This window comes from Chroicocephalus ridibundus, chromosome 3 (genome assembly GCF_963924245.1).
Source record: "Chroicocephalus ridibundus chromosome 3, bChrRid1.1, whole genome shotgun sequence".
NCBI classification, from domain to species: domain Eukaryota; kingdom Metazoa; phylum Chordata; class Aves; order Charadriiformes; family Laridae; genus Chroicocephalus; species Chroicocephalus ridibundus.
In genome coordinates, this window is record NC_086286.1 from 57,522,449 (window position 1) to 57,541,463 (window position 19,015).

Genomic DNA, 19,015 nt, shown 5'->3' on the forward strand with positions numbered 1-19,015 from the left:
TACGCTTCAAAAACTCGATGCTTCAGAGTGCATTTGGGAATATGTCATGTTTTATACAGAAGTTGGGGAGAACAGTTTTCCGTGTGCAACATTTTATTAGGGGGCTAATAAAGATACTGTATTTCAAAACCAAAAAAACTGGTAAGGTGAGGAAATTTCTAGTCAAGCCAGCAATTGAAAGCTTATGGTCAACTGTCATATTGGGGTTACCAAGAAATATGGGAGTTGATGGGCAGTGGAGCAGGGATGCTGGTGCCTGTATTACTAAGCACAGTTGACTGGTTTCTGACTTTTCCTTTGTTGGATTTACATGGTGCTTCATGTCAGACTGAGGACTGATTAGTTTCAGAACAGGTATTTGGTTTTGCTGTACCTCTGGCATGTAAAATGCTGGGTTTTTTTTCAGGACAGCAAGCGCAGTGTGTGTGGGGGGGTCTCCACCACAGAAGCTGTTTGTGTTCCTGCATTACCTGAGGTCACTTGTGACTTGCTACTGATTTTGGTGGAAGTAAGAGCAGGCTGCTTATATCCGTTGAGAAATATTGACAGCAGAGGTGACTGCAGGTACCACAATGAAGGTGCGCAGGCACTGACATCCCTGTGCGGCTGGAGCACTGGTGTGGCTGCAGTAGCAGGTAGAAACCTTTCTTGCCCCACTGGATGCGTTTCCTTAGGTCTGTCTGTTTGCATTTCACTGGAGAAAAAGGGCTGAGTAAAGGCAGATTTCCTGCTGGCAGGGCATATTGTGAATCTCTGTACATGGCAAATTCTTTGGACGTTTTTCTCTGTGTTTTTACATACCATACTTCTTTAAAGTTTCTCTGAGGCTTTCCTTATAGAGGAAAAGGGCAATCTCTGGTGTCTCTTCTTAATTACCTGAATTTCTGTCAGAGTTCCAGCTTGTTTGTGGAGGTTCCCACCTTGCTTGCTATGCACTATACAAATAAACGTTGAAGGTGCATATTTTCCATTTTATTTTATGATGATGTGTCTTTCTCATTGTTTGAAGAGGCTTGGGGGAAAGGACTATTTTATTTCTTGTTTCATCAGTGGAGACTACTCAGCATACGTAGTGCAAAACAGTTGTCAGTCCTTAAAAATTATGTTTTCCGTGTTAACTGCTGCTACTTTATTCTGAGTGTTTTGCAATGAGGCCTGAAATGGAGTCTAATCCTGTGTGATCCCTCTCCACTGTGGTGGTATGTTCTGTTGTGTACCAAATTGAAGGGGTAGTGGGACGTGTTGGCTCAGTGAGGTATATTGTTTTTTTGCTCAGCCTAGATCCAGCAATGTATTGTTTAGATTTTGCATCCGGGAGTGAGTATATATGTGCAGATGGATAAAATTTGTAAAACCCAAGCTTTGCCTGATAGCTATCTAAACTCAGGAAGCTGCCAGAGAACATAAGGTCAAGGACTTAATCAAAATATTGGCGTGATGATGAAGAGTTGCTTCATGCTGCATATGGTGTGTGTTCATGCATAAACAGGAATGGAAAGGGATGCTTCTGCATACCCTTGTTACAAACCTACTCATGACGAGTCTCATAGGGTTTGGTCAGTGTGGCGGTTGAGTTCTTAATTACTGAAGTTGAGGAAAAAAAGAAAGAAGTGGATGTTCACAACGTTGCTTTTTCTCTCTGATGGAGCAATACTTTCTTCAAGTAATCTGCCAAGTTACTTGTGCTTTTTAATCCTTGTCTCAAATACGTACAAATATGTCTCAAATATTGTACAAATTTTCATTTTTTTCATCTGCCAAACCTAATTACAACTACTGCAAAGTGCTTACAGATAGTTATTTATTTTTTGATCTGCCATGAAAAAGAGAGGGGAGGGAGGTAACAAAGTGTGTTAGCTCCTCTCTGGCCCTTCTGCCTTTCTTAGGTAGATCTGTGTGAGTTTGAGCAATATTAAAAGAATTAAAAAAAAAAAAGTTGTGTGTTTTGGTTTTTTTTCTTCAGACTCATGCCTCTCTTGGGAAAATACCCCTCATATAAAGAGGAAACAGGATGACAAGGGATGGAGGTGCAGTGACTCAGTATCCAGAATTGTTTTGCTGTGGCTGGAAAAGTGAAAAGAAAGTCCCAGCTGAGAAGAGTAACTTGCAACTGTTAGGAAGAGGGATTTAGGAGGATCATGTGAAAAGGAAGAATTGCTGCCTTCATGTCAGGAAATGGCTGGAGCGTGCACTGGGACTTTGGCAGGGGAAGGTCAGCACGCAGGCTGGCTTCAGGGGGGCCCAGAGGAGGTGTCTGAATGGTGCGGACGGGCAGGGAGCACGTGGGAAGTAAATAATGGAGACTTAAGCCTGATTCAGAAATGACAGGGCTCACTTCAGGTGCTGAGTTAGGGATTATCAGAGGACAAAGTAAGCCTTCATGTCTCCTTGGTTGCACCTTATTTTGTTTTTGCTTAAAGACAAATATAGGCTATAGGTGGGTAATTGTTCATGTGCGTATGAGTCATGTAAAATTATGCCATTCAGGTATTGCCAGTAGATGCTTTGAATGGGTAATTTGTAGCAGAGGGCTGGTTACCTAAAACAGGCTGAGGATGAGAGTATGATTTACTATTTTGCTAGAGACAGTCTAATGCCCAGACTCCCTGTTCACACATAACTCATTCTAAACCAGCCTTTGCATTTTGGGTTGTACCTCTCAAGCTTTGAAGAGTTACCCACACCTGAAAACATGTGATTCTCCCTGAGATAGTCATACAGCAAAATCTCTGTTTCCCTTCAAGTCCTGATTCTTTATGCATGAGGCTGCTTATTTACTGTACATCCTTTGAAACTGATAATGGTGCATACTGTGAAAAGTGGTGTAACATCTTCCTTTTGCTCAGGGAGCTCCCTGCTGTTTTTGTGGCACTTCAGATGTATCCTGGTTCCAACGTAGGTTGTCCTGCCGCTCTTGCTGTGTTCATGGTTTGGTGTTCCCCGAGACTGCAGTCTCTTGTTTCATCTCAGAAGCAGAGTCTGTGAGGAGACTCCTTCCATCTGAGACTTTCTTCTTGTGTTACAGTTGCTTTTACAAGTAGGTGAGATGTTTTTCTTTGGCATGACAACTCTCCTGACAAATGGTTAGTTAGCAGGATGCTCTCCGTTTGATGTCAAGTTGCTATGCATAGAGAGGTTGCTCAAGTGAGAATTTTGCTTACCCCCCAAGTCCAAGTGTCTTTATCTACACTTGCTGTCTTTCAACCTGTGGTTCAGGGCCTTGGGTCGGTCAGAACCAGCTGCTGGGTTTTGTAGAGACACTCAATTTTTTGCGAGCTTTACTGACACCGGGGTTCTGCCAGCTTCTGCTTTTTGTGATCTCTCTAGCCCTGTGGGACTCTTCAGATTGTTTCATGCTTCAGTTCGAGGTGCATCTCTGTGATGTGCAATGCTTGAGTAACGCATTCAGTCTCCAGTAAAAGCAAAATCTATTATCAGTGGGCAGAGCCGCTGGACTGACAGCACCCACGGGCTTAAGCACTTCCTTGAAACAAGCACGTAGCGTCCTCCTTGTTGGGGGGCTCCTGTAGGTAGTAAATTGTGTGTTGCCCCTTCAGAGAAATATGTTTGAAACACCTGGGAGAAGTGGCAACCACACAGTTATTCAAGCCCAGACTCTGTAGGATTTGCTCTGTAGGTAAGCAGAAATATTTCTCTTTTGTTTGGGTGAGAGGCCTATTTAGCCTAATTTGGAAGCGCTTTGGCAAGGATGAAGCAATATGAGCACATAAGAACACAAAAAGCCCATCTTCACTGTACACAGATAAAGGGAAATGAGCAAATAAAATATGAGATCCCAGAGTAGAATGGATTATAAGCTGGCAAGAGATAGAGTTCTTATTGCTAGGTTGATATCCCTAATTGATATAAACATGAAGCCCTGTGCAGTCTGTGGTAGTTAAAAGATACGCATCTAAATAATATTTAAATAGATTCTTGCATTTTTAAGACCCACTGGAGTGTAATTATATTCAGCTTAATTAAATGAACTGAAACCCCCTGATAACTGTGTATTACTGCTCCTAAATAAAACACTCTCCAAAGAGACTTCAAGATGCTTAGTTAAGGCGATAAAAAACCTGAGCCCAGTGCCATGAAGTTTTGTATGAGCAGCTTTATATTTAGTTCGTCTGTACGCTACCTGCAGTGGTTGAGAGTCTGTGTTAGTGCCGTCCCTCTGCTAGAGTCAAAAGCTGAGGCGTCACTGAAGTGCTTCAGGGCAGAGTCAGTCTTTTTGGTTTTACATTATTTGTGTGAACGTGGGGTCTCTATTTAAGCTAGTTTATGAATGCCACCAAAGAGGGGGAACCCTCCTGCGCCTGTGCTGATGGTGGGCACCCGATCCCTGCAGAAGCGAGGGTTTGTGGGGGGAGCACGGGCAGGCGGGTTGGGGGGCCTGGGCGCAGCTTGCTTACGGGAGCTACAGGAAACCATTTCTTCTGCTGCTAAGATTACGTGGGGAAACATGGATTGCTGCCATCCTCAATTACGGTTGTTTCCTTTCCTGGTAAAAGACGGCCTGTCAGGAAGCGGGAGGAGTGAAGGCAAGGTTAGTCCCTGGGTACGCAGAAGTGTTGGGTGTATCCTCCTGGCTGCAAGCTGCTGAGTTTCTAGCAGGAAAAAAAAAAACAGAATAGCAGAGTTTGAGAAAGCAGTTTAAATGTTGATGTTCTGCTGACAACGTTGCCACAGCTGACAGCTAGGCTGGCCTCTGCGCTCGCAGCCGTAAGTCAAGGGCTGGTCTTGTACTGCTGGGCATGGCAACCAGGACAACTAATTTCCCTATCTATCCCTATCTACTCCCAAAACAGAGGGGAGACCTTATTGCACCTTGGCGTGCAGAATGGTATTTTTTTCATGCTTTGTGAAACTGGATTTTTGGGGTGAAGGCAAATACTCCAAGATTCCTTTGCCCCTTTCCAAAGCCTTCATATGGATGGCAGGACAGTGCCTGCCTCTTGAAAGTAAGCCTCTTAAATAGCACATGGAGGAATAAGTAATTGTGCTTATTGTCATATCCAACTTTGTAGTAGCATTTCTAAATGTCAGGATGCTCATTGCTAGGCTGGGTGCTGCATGAATAAAGGCGCAGTGCTGCCCCGTAGCTCTTGCTGTGTAAATGCAGATGAGACAATAGGCTGGTCCAGCCGGAAGAAACCTCGGGTGACTGCATCCCTGCCGGGCTTTCCTAGGCACTGGCTTTCCTGCAGAGCGGAAGAGGACTGTGCTCTCTCCTCCATTCTCTGGTAGTTGTAGCTGGCGGGGGAAGGTCCTGATGCATGATTTGGCTGCTGAGGCATTGAGAAATTAGGGAAAGCGTAGAGGGCTCCTTTATTGGTGCATCCCTGAAGCCAGTACCGCCAGGTTTTGGTGGGCTAGGAAAAGCTGTGGTCCTTGGGGGTGGCCAGGCAGGAGACCTGTTCAGGATCTGCGTGCAGCTCCGGAGTCCTCAGCACAAGAAGGACACGGACCTGTTGGAACAGGTCCAGCGGAGGGCCATGAAAATGATCAGGGGCTGGAGCACCTCTGCTATGAGGGTAGGCTGAGAGAGCTGGGGTTGTTCAGCCTGGAGAAGAGAAGGCTCTGGGGAGACCTTATAGCGGCCTTCCAGTACCTAAAGGGGGCCTACAGGAAAGACAGGGAGAGGGACTCTTTATCAGGGAGCATAGTGATAAGATTGAGGGGTAGCAGTTTTAAATTGAAAGAGGGGAGATTTAGATTAGATATTAGGAAGAAATTCTTTACTGTGAGGGTGGTGAGACACTGGAACAGGTTGCCCAGGGAAGTTGTGGATGCCCCATCCCTGGAAGTGTTCAAGGCCAGGCTGGATGGGGCTTTGAGCAATCTGGTCTAGTGGGAGGTGGGGGGTTGGAACTAGGTGATCTTTAAGGTCCCTTTTAACCTGAACTGGTTTATGATTCTATGACCTCAGGCCTGGCTCTCAAATCAGGTTGGAGGGAAAACCCCAGACCTGGAGACATAGGAATAAAGGGGCAAGGAGTGCACAATGGTATGCTGAAGAAGCAAGGGGAAGGGGGCAGGGGGAACAGCGCGAAGGATAGGAAACGTCTTTGAGCGAATGTTCCTTTTTCTGGGCAAGGTACATCCTGCTTGTGCCAAACTGTCCCGGTGAAAAGCATAGCAAAGTTTAAGATGGCCATTCTTACTACTGTGACGCTTGGAAAATATATATGAGTAGAGAGGGGCAAAGGTCAGAGTAGGTACTTGTTGCTGTCACGGGTTTTTATACAGCATCTAGAACAAGGGAGAATGAAATACCATTTCTTCCATAAGGAAATGACAGATTGTAAGAGCTTCTTAGTGTCGGGAGGGGAAAGAAAAAGAAACATTTCATAGACCGAAACAAATTTAGAGAATTTTATTTGGAGAAACTATTTAGGGACCACCAAATTGGATAAAGAATTACTTTAGTAAACAAGCAATTGTTTTGCCTTGGATAGTGTGGTGATGATTATGTATATGCCCCCTATGCATATACCCGTTAGGAACCTGTGTATATTGTCTCTCAGGCAAGAATTAACTTCTGCAATAAATATGTAGGGTATAGGGTGCTGTAAAGGTTTTACTCCCATGTCTTGGTGCAATAGAGATTTGCAAATCCAAAGTTAAGGGGTGCCTTCCTCTCTGTTTTGTGATGTTGATAAGATACCTCATTTAAAGGATAAAAGAAATAGGTTAGAATAAAATCACGTATAGGAGCAGAATATCAGTGTACCAATAGATGGTATTAATATTCTGGGTATTGTTCATGTATGGAGGTTGACTTACAGACAGTTGCAAAAACAGTAGAAAATAATGGCCTGTTCTTAAAATAAAATCATCCTTCGAATGCTTCTCAGCATACTCCTAAGGCTACATTCATAGTGAAACCCTTATTTTACAGTAGTTTATAATTTTGTTTTCCTTAGCTGAAAATGAAAACAGAATTTCATACAGTGGAATCTTTGTTAAATAGTATTTCAGTGCCTTTTGGTTCATTGATTTAGATTAGGGCATTTTATTGTGTTTCACCAATACATCCGTCTGTGAGCGAATGCCCCTTAGTGTGATTACTAGTATAAAGTAGAAATCGGTTTTGACTATGCTTTTTGTAGTAAAACTTGGACATGAGTATGATCAAAGTTTGCTTTATTCTGAGTCTACCGTGCAACTTCAACACCTTGAGAAATATTGTAAACCACACTTGCTGACCTTACGCGGTTGTCCTGAGATACTGTTGTCATCTTAGTTTTTGTCTTTAAATATTCAAATTGTTGGTGTGTTTTTTCTTTATATGTTCTATGTCTGTTTCTTTCAGGCTACCATTTTAATGAGCTGCTCATGCCTCGCTTATGTAGACTGAAACTATCACAGATTTGTTTTTGTTGTATTGTGTTACTACTATATATAAAGAAAAGATATGAATTTTAATGAGACCTGCTTCACTGTTGCAGTTAATATGGCCAGCTCACCAAGATAAATCTTTATTTCATCATCTACTTAAGGGGTTTGGCTTTTGCACATCTATTTCATTAGACTCTAACTTAACTCAAATAGGAGGCCACCTCATAACACATGCTAAACTTCGTGATTCTGAAACAAGAAATTCATTTCCATCTCTTTAATGCTTCTTTAATTACATATATGTTCATTTCTTAATTCTTGCTGTTCTTCTGTTTACCGTTTGTTTCTGCTCCAAGTGTCAGGATAGAAGCCCACTGCAGCTGGTGTGCATGAAGAAACACATTTCCACTCAATTTGAGAAAGTCTCAGCAAATACAGTGTGCAAAAGGAGGAAGCAGCGAGAGCAAGGGAAACAAAACTAGCGAGAGGTGATGTCAGGTGCCGCTACCACAGGGCCTAAGGAGTTGTTGGCTTACTCTGCTTTACAAGCAATGACAACCTGTGCCTGACTGCTGACCAGCCGGGTGAGTAGTGGTGGCCTGGCAGGTATCAGAGCAGGCAAGAGTTTTGAGTTACAATTTGATGAGCTTAGTGCAGATCACCTTGGGGAAAGGAGGATAGAAGTTAATATACTGTTATTAGGGAAGCTGGACATTAAGGGTGCTTTGAACTAACTTTTCATGAATAAAATTTGCATTTAATCTGGTCTGTCAGGATAATGAGCATGTGAAAGAGCTGGTTCTACTTGTGATAAATATCTACTTTTTAAGTATGTTGGAATGTACATTTGCATAGGTACACCTTTTTCGTTAGCATGCATATATGTATGTACACATACACGTATTGTTATTTTTTACATAGAGGACTTCCTTGGTTACATGTCAGAGGGATCCCATTTCAACTTGATTTCAATGTACAAAGGGAGAAACGTAAATCACGTTCAGAATGCTTTTCCAGAGATGCTTTGTTATGACTTCTTGACAAAACTTCAGGGCTTTATAGTGAAAAGCGAGGCGGGGGGGAAGACTGTGCTGATGGTAAAGTAAACACTTTATTTGCAGAACTTTGGAAAGGGGAAGAGTTTGTTTTGATGTAAAGATAGGGCAAAGTTTCATATCTATTAGAAAAAGCTTACATAGCTGTGTGGTTAATATAAAGTTTCTGTGTTTAGAGTGACTGTGCTGTGAACTCAGTGGCCTGTATCATTTATTTCAGATAACTGCTGCAAAAGCTTTTGTATCAAACTGTACCATTGTGCATTCTGCTTATTGTACAGAATCTAGAACTACTTTAACCATGCTACAGAGAGCTTGACACAGTTTTATTAGATCTATTTTTGTAACTCTGTAAAGCTGCATAGCTTAATGACTCAACCCTCAGATGCCAGAAAAATTAATGGAAAGTCTCCTATTGAATCTGTCTGATCTGTATGTTCTCTTTGTTCTCGCAGTGTCCAGCAATAGAGAGGTCAAGGGAACCATGACAACCCTTTAGCATCCTCTAAAATAGCTGTTCTTAATATAAAAATGTCATGACTTCTATACTGAGTATTTTATGCCTTCCCCTGAATATCAAGGCAAATGCTGGGCTGCTTGGCCTCGCGCTTCTGTCTCATTCACATTTCTGACCTTGCTGACTGTCAAGAAAGACTTTGAACCTGTCACTTCATGGATAGTGGAATTGTTACTTCTGCTGAATGGAAGATTGTCCTTTCTGAGCCCTAGGAAAAGAAGGGAACATTTCTCTAGCAGCTTGTTGGGTTTATTTTTAATGGCAACCATTTTGAAGCTAAGCCAGAAGGCAAAACATCAGCCTGATTCCTGGCAGAAATACATTGCTAGCAGGGGACAGGTAAGAGGATCAGAAACGTGTAACAGACACAATTACCATGAAGCTTCACAGGTTTTCCTACAGATGCCTGTCCTTATTGAGCCAGTCTGTACTACTGTAGCGAATTGAGACACAAATCCTAGACAGAGGGGTGCATGCAGGTTTAACTCTTCTGTTTTGAAAAGGTTTGGATCCGATTTAAATATGCCTCCTTAGAAAGAATTGTGGAGGAACATGAAATGCAATGTCTTCTCTCAGATTCATCACCTGTAGCCTGAATTAATGTATTGGTATATTTTGCAGTGCAGGGAGGTACACTGCCAGTTTGAGGTGGCCTAGGGAAGGACGCACAAGTTTCTCAAGCTTCTGTGAGCCCACATTAGGAAAAATATCTAAAAAGGACTGGTATTTTATTTAAAGTTGTCCCATGAAAATCTGAGCATCCCTTGCTTCCTAGGTAAGCTAGTTCTGCTTAACTTTAAACATCTTGTAGGATGTATGCTGTGTAGATGAAGTCCTGTTGAAAATAGCGTGCTTATTAGGCACAAACATGTTTCCCTTCAGCAGATGTTCTTATTTCACCACTTTTTTTGGTCCCTCTTACTTCTTTCCCCTCCTCAAACAAGTCTGTTTGCTCTGGCCCATGTTCCGGCTTTCATTTATGTACTTCTTACAGCTATCCAAACCAAAGGTATTATTGAAATGCAGGGTTGTGTTCCACAAATTTTTGGTAGGCGTCCCTGTTAAGATCCAACTGCCAGAAATAAGCTGCTAATGTTTACAGTGACTCTCCACACAGTAGTCCTGTGTTTCAGGCACGGAAATGGATTTTTCTCATCTTGGGCTGTGGAGGTCAAAAATATGCTTTTGCCAGGGCATGATTGCAAAGCACCGTGAGAGAGCATCTTGCTTTGGTCTGTGCCCTTTCCATGTACATTTATACTTTAATAGGAAAAAAGTCAGATTATTATTTATTTTTTTTCCTCCTAGCTTCTGACCTGTTCCTAACCACCCAGTTTATACACGTGTTGTGGCCAGAGCTGGAGTGGTTTTTAAGTTAGGAACTCGTATAGCTGCGTTGTGTGCTGTAATCTGCATTGCCATGTGCAGATGAAGATACCAAACCGGCTTGTAGCATGCACATCTTTTTTTATGTTTTTGGGATTTGTGCGGTTACATGAATTTCACACAGTGGCTCGGAGAGCGAGCACATCTATCTGACAATCAAGACCTATTTCCTGACATTCCTAATATCTGCTGGAATAGGAGGAGGATATGCTGGAATACAGTGTTTTAATACATTTTTCAGGATCAGAGATGGAAAAGTACAAACTCAAGTAGTTGGTTTTTTGGTAGCTTTTTCTAAAACTCTTATTCTGCATGAAAACTTATGCAGAAAGTGTGTATGCTGTGCCAGTGCCTAGTATTTAGGTTCATATGCAGCTTCATGAAATGTATATATTACTTAGCAAAGTCCGTTATTCTTCCTTAGCTGATAGTGTTTTTATTTTATTACTATTATTAAAATATGAATGTATCTTTACATAATTTTATTGCCAGCACAGCACTCTGACAAAACATTTTCCTCCTTTACGCTTTCAGATGTCAAATACAAAGGATTCTGCCAGCACATCAAACTAACTGATGTGCAGTGACCGATAAATTCTAACTTTATAATAAGTGTCAAATCGTTCCAACTTTTCTTTGTAGTCACTCCATTAACAGGAATCCTGACAGATTCCTTTGGTATTCACATGCATATCAGAACTAATTCTCTGGGAATTCCAGGGCAATTCATCATTTAATCTGTGTTCTATGATGCCAAAAAATGTTGCATGCGTACATTATAAGATGGAAATTTAGGAACATATTTGACAACCAAAAATAGAAATCTGAGGTAACTTCTGTTTTCATTAGAATATTTTATTAAATCTTCATTTTAGGTTTAACCCTTTAAAACTAGCGGGTGGTTTACTTTCCTGGCTATCAGATTGTTTCATGGAAAGGTCTCAGGCGGTAGTGAGGTCTTAGGAGAAACATGTTGTAACTTTTAATGAATAAATTAAAGCATTTCAGGAATGGTATTTCTGCTCAGTATTTGTGTTGCTTACGAATTTTTTCCACCAGAGAAGATCTGTGGGATTACATAGCTGGAACACTGCTGTTTGTATGGCAATAAACACAACTGGTGCAAAGCAGCCTTCATGGCAGGGCTTTGCTTAACTGTTACATTTGTAATAAAATGAGAAAGAGTTTATTATCAGGGCTTGGTTTTAAAAACGTTACTGACCTGGATACTGAATTACAGATATATCAGTTAAGAATAAACTATCTCTTTTTTTGTCATTACTCACATAAGCTGTTTCAAACAGAGGACCCATCTATATCAAAATGGGACATAGTGGGACATAAGGCTTACTATAAATTGCATTGGCTTTTTTTTTTTTGGTGTCAAGTAGCCGTATGCTTTTTGCTACGTGTGAAGCTAAAATGGTGGTCCCTGTTCATTTAGACCCTGTTGTGTTCGTATTGGAATCAAGCCCACAATGAAGGGCTATTAATAAGGCAGAAGAGGAATGAACAAACTGATGGGTTTAGACTTTTATTTCTATTGCCTTAAAAATCCTCTAGGTTTTGGCTTGCATATGAAAGCAAGAAAGTAAAAGGAACTTAAGAAAACTAACACTGGCGCTCATTCTTTATGCATCAGAGTGAAATATTTTAAAAATATTAGTTATGAACGCTTTTATTGTTCTGTTTTATTAATATTGCTAGGGATTGTTTTTTAAAAAAAAAACACAACAAATATTTTGAACAATTCCTTTGACTCTCTGTACTCTGTAAGGGAATGAATGACTTCTCAAGCTGGAGCTAAAGTTTTGCATATGAATATTTTCTAAATACTCAACTTGAAAACAAAATACAAATACAGAGCGCACAGGTGGTGGTTTTGTGTAAGACAGTTTAGAACTTAAGGAATAGACAGACAAAATGCCATAGTTCAAAATTTATCGTTTGATTAGTTGTACTTGTGGTTTGATGGCACCTAAAGTAGGTCCTCTCAGTCATTATCGGCGCAGTAGGAAAATGAAGCATCTTCTCTTTTTTTTTTTTTTTTTTTAGTTCTGCCATGTTTTTAATAGTAGTTGAAGAATAGAGAAGGAGGATGGAGAGAACTACGTGTAGGGATAAAATTTGCGGTAATATAAATCAGATATACAGTCCTTTGTTAGGTTATGGCTTTATTTCCTTATATGTAACGTGGGTGTGAAATACTTGCTGTCTTTGGCGTGGGTTGATTTTTATGTCTGTGTTTCTTTTTCAACAAAAGGAATGCTTTCTGGATACCCGCACCCATAAACTCATTGAAGGAAGCTCTTCGCCACAGAGGCAAATGATTCAATCGGCATCTTCTGCTACAACTTCCTAGCAAGCTGAGATGTAAATGCAAATGTTTGTATTTTTGTTCTATTTCTCGAAGCTAGAGACTTCGAACCCCAAAGCCGTCTGCATCTAGTTAGGAGGCTGCTGTTGTGGAGTGGCTAACTTGTAAAGCCATCCGCCCTCCGTCTGGTAACACAGCAAAAGTGTATGGCAGGGCTGCGATGAGCATATGTTTCAATTATCAGTTCTCATCTCTAAGATCTTGTGGTTTTTTTTGGTTCCATCATCTTATTTTGGACATTAAGCTTGCTTTCACATAGGACTGGTCTTCCCCAGAGCTGTATTTGGAGCATAGCCCCTAATTTGAGTCTCAAGCATTGACAACAATCCCTTCTGTCAGTCAGGCAGGCTGGTGCCTGCAGCTCAGCTTCTCTGGACGTTGCAGCACTGGCAGACCGGAGCCATTTGTGAATAGGCCTTTCTTTGCAGCCACATGTTCGCTGGTGGTGGGGCCACCCGTGTTCTGCGGGCTTTAACTGGGGTGCTGCAGTCAAGCTAATTTTGCTCTAGGGACAGTGACAAGCCTTCAGCTGTGTAGAGGCCACCCTTAAAAAAAGCACAGTGAACTTGCACGCCAACAGAAGTGAAAAATGAGCACTTGTTTGGCTTGGTTTGATCTGTTGTGCAGTGCCACCGCTATCCCATGAGCGGCCGGTGACCGTGGATGTGAGGGGCATGGGTGTAGGAAGGTGTGCAGAGGAATGCCTGGAGCATGCTGCAGTCCTCATCTCGGCTTCACCCAGCTCTCAGCTAAGCTGAAGTTCACGTGATATATTTGGATGTGGAGTATATCACGCAGTTTCAGAGTCATGACTTTGCCTTCACAAGTTACATCTATTTCTGACCAGGTTTGCTGCATGAGATTTAAAGGCTTCCAAAATTGAGAGAGGAGGCAGACTGATAAAGTAAATAGGCAGATTTCATATTGTTCTACTAAAATGACGGTTTCCTGTCTTGCCCTTCTGTCATTACTGTTTCCAGCTCCTATACTCTTAACTGGCAAAGCTTACCATGGAATAAACAAGCTCTGTTTTATACTGCACATACTCCAAAGTGAGAGTTTTTGGTAACTCTTAGAGAGGGATGTTTTTTTATGATGGAGTGGTTGGGGTTTAGATATCATGTTGTCTTTGGAAGTCATACAGGTTTTCTTATTGCCCACAACAGCGAGCAAACGAAGGCTAAGTTTTTGGCGTTGCTTTTTGTTTGGTGTTCGTTCTCCTCCCTAGCACTGCAGCGCTAGTTACCCCTCCGGAGCGTGCAGACCTTTTGAAAGCAGGTTGTCATGCGCATGGGATCAGCGAGCACACTCTCAGCCACCGGCAGTGTCCGGTTGCACAGGCACATGTGTGGAGCTTGTGGCACAGGCGGAGAGTTTCTTCCCCAGGTTGTTGGGAAGTGATGGATGGCAAGGAGGTGGCTGGAGGAAGATGTACACTGACTGCCCGCTGAGCAGGTAGCACCGCTGCTCTGGTAGAAGGGCAGGGTAGCACTGTCGCCCTCTCGAAGATGGCATTGTTTAGTCCTCGTAAACTACACTCTTGCTTAGTGGTGTGGAAAGTTGCTTGTCACAAGCTCTGGAAAGTCTGAAGTTCCCAGGAGTGTATTTGCCCTAAGGAACCCAATCTTTTAGCATTTGAAACCACCTCCCATTTGAGATCTTTGTCAGGTTGAGAGATAGGAAATATAGTAAAAAATATATAGGTATGTAAAGAGGAGGGTGTGTGTATATAGATATATACTTAGTGTAGTTATTTTGCTTCTGCTGCTCCAAGAAATGACATGCAAGTTGTTTTCCACCTGTACCATACGCAGTAGTTTTAAGAAATTGCAAACTATTCTGATTTTTGTGAATGTGAGCTCTACAAAACTTGCTGGGGAATCAGAGATACCTGTTGCACGTGTGTAATTACACTTTTAAAAAAAGTAGAGAGTGTGTTTCAGAGTCTGAGGTTTAGTAGGCTTTGACTTTGATTTAAACTGCAGTGTTTTTTCCAATTCTCTGGAAGTGATACTTCATTAAAACGGATCTGCCTTTTCAGTATAGTCAACCCTGAGAACAGGACCACATACTTATTTCCAAATGGCAACCGTTTCAGTAAGGTGTGGTTTCTAATTAAAAGATTTCTTCCTAGCTCATATGCTAAAACTATGCATCGTAACTTATGTATGTTAATAGCATAATTATTTTTAAATGATTTCTTGATTGCTTAGTTTTTTCTTAATATTCAAGACATAATTTTATATTTACGTGTTGCATCTATTAACAGCAACAATGAAATGACACTCTGCAGTGTATCTTGTTCTTCTCAGAATATGCACAGTGTAAATTGTCACCTTTTAAAGAATGTGTACAATGACATATATGCTCTTTCATAAATTAGACAAAGAAACAAAATTACTCAATCCCGTCTTCTGGGCGTATTTTAAGTGCATGCGTATTGTATCCAAAAAAATGGTTAATTCACCCTGTCCACCCCTCGCCCTGCCCTCTATGGCGTACATATCTGAGGCTTAGAAGGATTTCTCATTCCACTTAAAATCCAGCGTGTTTTTTGTTTTGTTTTGGGCGTTTTTTTTCCTTACTTATCCATCACTTAAAAAGTATGAATTGTTGAGTGTAATTAAGAGATTATTACAATTAGATTCCTGACTATAGGCATTTTATTAACAGGGTAGCAATCCTGCCTAGCAAAGCAGACGTTTGGGACTGAGCAAACCATGTTTCCACCTCCAATATATATTGAAAGACCAACTGGCAGAGTGTCTTTATGGGTGGCATAAACTTGCCTGTTAAAGTCATTTGGCTGGAATTGTTTGCAGTCTGGCTGATTGTTCTTGTAAGCATGAAGTTTAATGTTTTAAATTGCTGTTAGTCATTGTCAAGGAAAGCAGGGCTACTCCCAGTAAATAAGGTCAGTGAAACGTATGCAGTGACTGGTTATTGGATGAGTGGGCAGCTGCTTGGGAGAACCAGATGGAATATGAGTATATGTGGGTGGGAGGGAATTGAGGCAGATAGTGCCTGGGGATATGTTGTTCCTCTGCTATGTGTTGCTGTCCCTGCCTTCTCTCACTGTGTAGGAATTAGCAAGGACCCACCTGTTTCTGACGAGCTGCTGTGGTACTGCAGTTCCCAACTGCTCTTGTGTGCTCTGGGCTGGGAATTAAGAGGATGACCCAAGAGCTGTGTGCTGGATGTGCTGCACAGAGAGGGTCTCCCTCAGAGTTCTGGTGTTACTTTTAAATTAAAATTTTATTAACCTCTTTTTTTTTGTTGTTCCTTTTGCCTTCACCATAGGATGGGTCACTGGGAAATATTGATGACCTGGCACAGCAGTATGCAGACTACTATAACACCTGCTTCACGGATGTGTGCGAGAGGATGGAAGAGCTGCGCAAACGGAGGGTTTCCCAAGACCTTGATACGGTATGTAGAGAAATTATGACTTTATTAACGAATGATTGCCATTCATGCCCCAGATGAAGAATCAATATTTCAGTTTGAAGAGTTCTACCCAGGGAAATAACTATATGTGATTGTGTTCACGCACATAAACATTTCAGCCAACTCAAACATGTGGATAGTAGCAGGGTAGTTTTTTCTGTGTATTTATTGTGATTCATTAAGCCTTGGAGTCTACATTTCTTAGTTCTTCTTTAGAGTGCTCTTTGCTTGCACACATTTGCTTGCAAACCTCAACTCTTGGACACATGATAGTGTCTGACAAAAGCATTGTTTCCTTGCTCCAAGATGTTTCCAGTCTCAGCACAATAAAACTGTGTGCTCTTTTTCAGTTGCAGTGTACAAACTGTTAAAACACTGCTTCTCAGAACTCCAAGGTGTGAATATGTTTCAGTCTCCAAAATGTAAGCGATCTTCAGTTTTGTGGAACCCTTTTCCATTATTATGCACTACAGAACCTGTAGCAGGGACATTGAGTTAGTCCTTCAGGCTGGAAGGGACCTCAGGAGCTCTATGATCCAAGCTTTGGCTCAAAGCAGTGTCAACATCGAATTCAAACCAGGTTGTTCAGGGCCTTATCTGATTGGGTTTGAAGACCTCCAAGGATGGAGGCTTTGCAGGCTCTCCGAGCAACCTATTGTACTGCTTCACTGTCTTCATAGGGAACTTTTCATTTTTCCTGATGTTCTATGAGAGAACCCCCCGTGGCAATTTATACCTGTTGTCTCTCATTCTCATGTCGTGCACCACTGTGAAGAACAGACTCCATCTTTTTGATAACCTCCCCATAGGTACCAGCAGGCTGCCAGTAGGTCTCCTTAAAGCTGTCTTTTCTCCAAGTTGAATAGCCCAGCCCTTCTTCCTGGGCAAGGGCTCAAGTCCTTGAGCACCTTGGTGCCTCTCCCCCAGACTTATTCAAGTCTATCAATGCCTGCCTAGCACACAGGACTGCAGAGACAGAGATGGTGGTCCAGGCATGGCCTGACAGGTGCCAGGGAAAGAGGAAGAATCGCTTCACTTGGTCTGCTGGTTACACTGCTGTTGACGTGGTGTGGGATGCTGCTGGCTGTCATTGCTGCCTGGGCGTGCTGCTGGCTAGTGCTAAGTCTACTGTTCCCCCAGGCCTTTTCTGCAGAGCAGGCTAGTCCAGCTAGTCAGTCCCCAGCCTGTGCCAGTGCATGGGCTTGCTCCTCCTCAGGACCAGGAAGGAGCATTTATCCAAGCTGAATTCATGAGGTTCCTGCCAGGCCACTCTGAATGGCAGCCCTGCCCTCAAGTGTATTGACTGCAGCCTGAGGCGGGCATCATCCCTTACCTTGATGGGGGTGCCCTCTGTTTCCTCCTCAAGTATCTAGCAGGATGGGCCCCTGCACTATTCTGCTTGTAACTGTCCTCTAAGTACAGCACATCAAACACTACTCAAGTAGCCAGTTTTTCACCCATTCAGTTGTGTAGACTCCCTGGGGAGTACAAAGCCAAACTAACCCGTATGCAGGTCATCTCCATACCTCATTTTTGTTAGGCTTAAGAGGGAACCTTGTAGGAAGCCTGTCAGAGAAACATGGTATCTCTTCACTTGTTGGGTAATTCCTTACTGCTCTGTAATGTGAGTAAATGTTTGTCACTACTTAAGGTATGTATTACTGATTGCTGTGCTTTTTTCATGGTAAACGTCTCAGTTTTCATAACATTCATAAAGATTATCTGTGACAGAGAAAAAAGCTTTTAAGTCTGCTTTGTTAGGTCTTCAGTGTTAAGTTTGTGTTTCCCAACTGTACTGTATGTTTTTACCTACCAAATTATAGATATTTCTTTCAAGTCTTGTCTCACAGAAAACATATAACTGAAGGAATTATTTTTGTTGTCACTTACAGTTTTTCTGTGGTGGTAACTTTTGTATAACACATACAGAAACTCATAACCAAAGTATGGTTATGAGGCACAGTGCTGTGGCGGAGCCAGTATGGGATCTGATCACAGTTCTGCAGTTCCTCTACAAGATTAAGTCCTTTAAGGCAAATCCGGTAGCTGAAGTTGTGTAATTGTGTCTTCTACCTTTGCTTCCCCAGATCCTAGCACTGACTAGCAGCAGGGAGTGGTTTGTGTCCTTTCTCTAGCAGCTGTACCTGATGATGTGGATTACTTAAGGCCACTTTCTTTCTTCTTGGGACTCCAATTTAGCAACTGAGAGGCTTCCCGAGGTTGTACAGACTATGAACTTCAGTTACACAATGAATGGCTGCAGGATCAAGGCAGAGAGAGTCATCTCCTTTGCCCCACTGAAGTTTGCTAGTTCTTTCTTTATTTTTAAATGAAGAAAAAAAAAATCAAATGTATTTTGCAGATCTATTGCTGCCAAGAAGTTCCAAGTGTTAAACAAAAGGTTATTGCAGGAAACCCCTTTGTAGACAGACCCTTGAGGCTTTTTTCCAGAGAAACTGATGGCAGAGAATCATGGTTCTTGTGAAAACCCCCACGCTCGGCATACCTGGTGTTCTGGGTAGCTGTTGGCAGCAGTGAAACCTCTTTCCTGGTGCTCTTGGAAGGCAGCTCCTGTCCTGGGTAATGAAGCATGCCTTATGGCAGGAGAGGACTCCCTTCCATTTAGACAGATGGGCCTAATTTGGCTCCCTTAGCTTCCGAAGCTGCAGAAGTCAGGCTAGGGAAAGCCATGTGAGCTTAATTAACTCACATCAAAGGTGCAGAGCTTCATGCTGGTTTAAATATATGTGAGCTAACCCAAGACAGGCCAGGGAGTGATTCACTAGTTCATTCTGCTCAAGAGAAGCTATAGGCAGAGAAAGTGGCTGCATGGAAAGACATCATGGAGATTCCTCTTTAGTGGCTCTCTTATTGAGTTTGCTCACTCTA

At 42.1% G+C, this 19,015-nt stretch overlaps 1 protein-coding gene across 4 annotated transcripts in view; it reads left to right on the forward strand.

The window, feature by feature from the left end:
• The window catches only part of SASH1 (SAM and SH3 domain containing 1), a 567,620-nt gene that overhangs the window by 450,895 nt on the left and 97,710 nt on the right, over positions 1-19,015 (forward strand). For all 4 annotated transcript variants that reach the window (XM_063329265.1, XM_063329267.1, XM_063329266.1 and 1 more), the window contains one exon: positions 15,980-16,108. In XM_063329265.1, the coding sequence (XP_063185335.1) occupies positions 15,980-16,108 (129 nt within the window). The remainder of the gene's footprint in view (positions 1-15,979; positions 16,109-19,015) is intronic.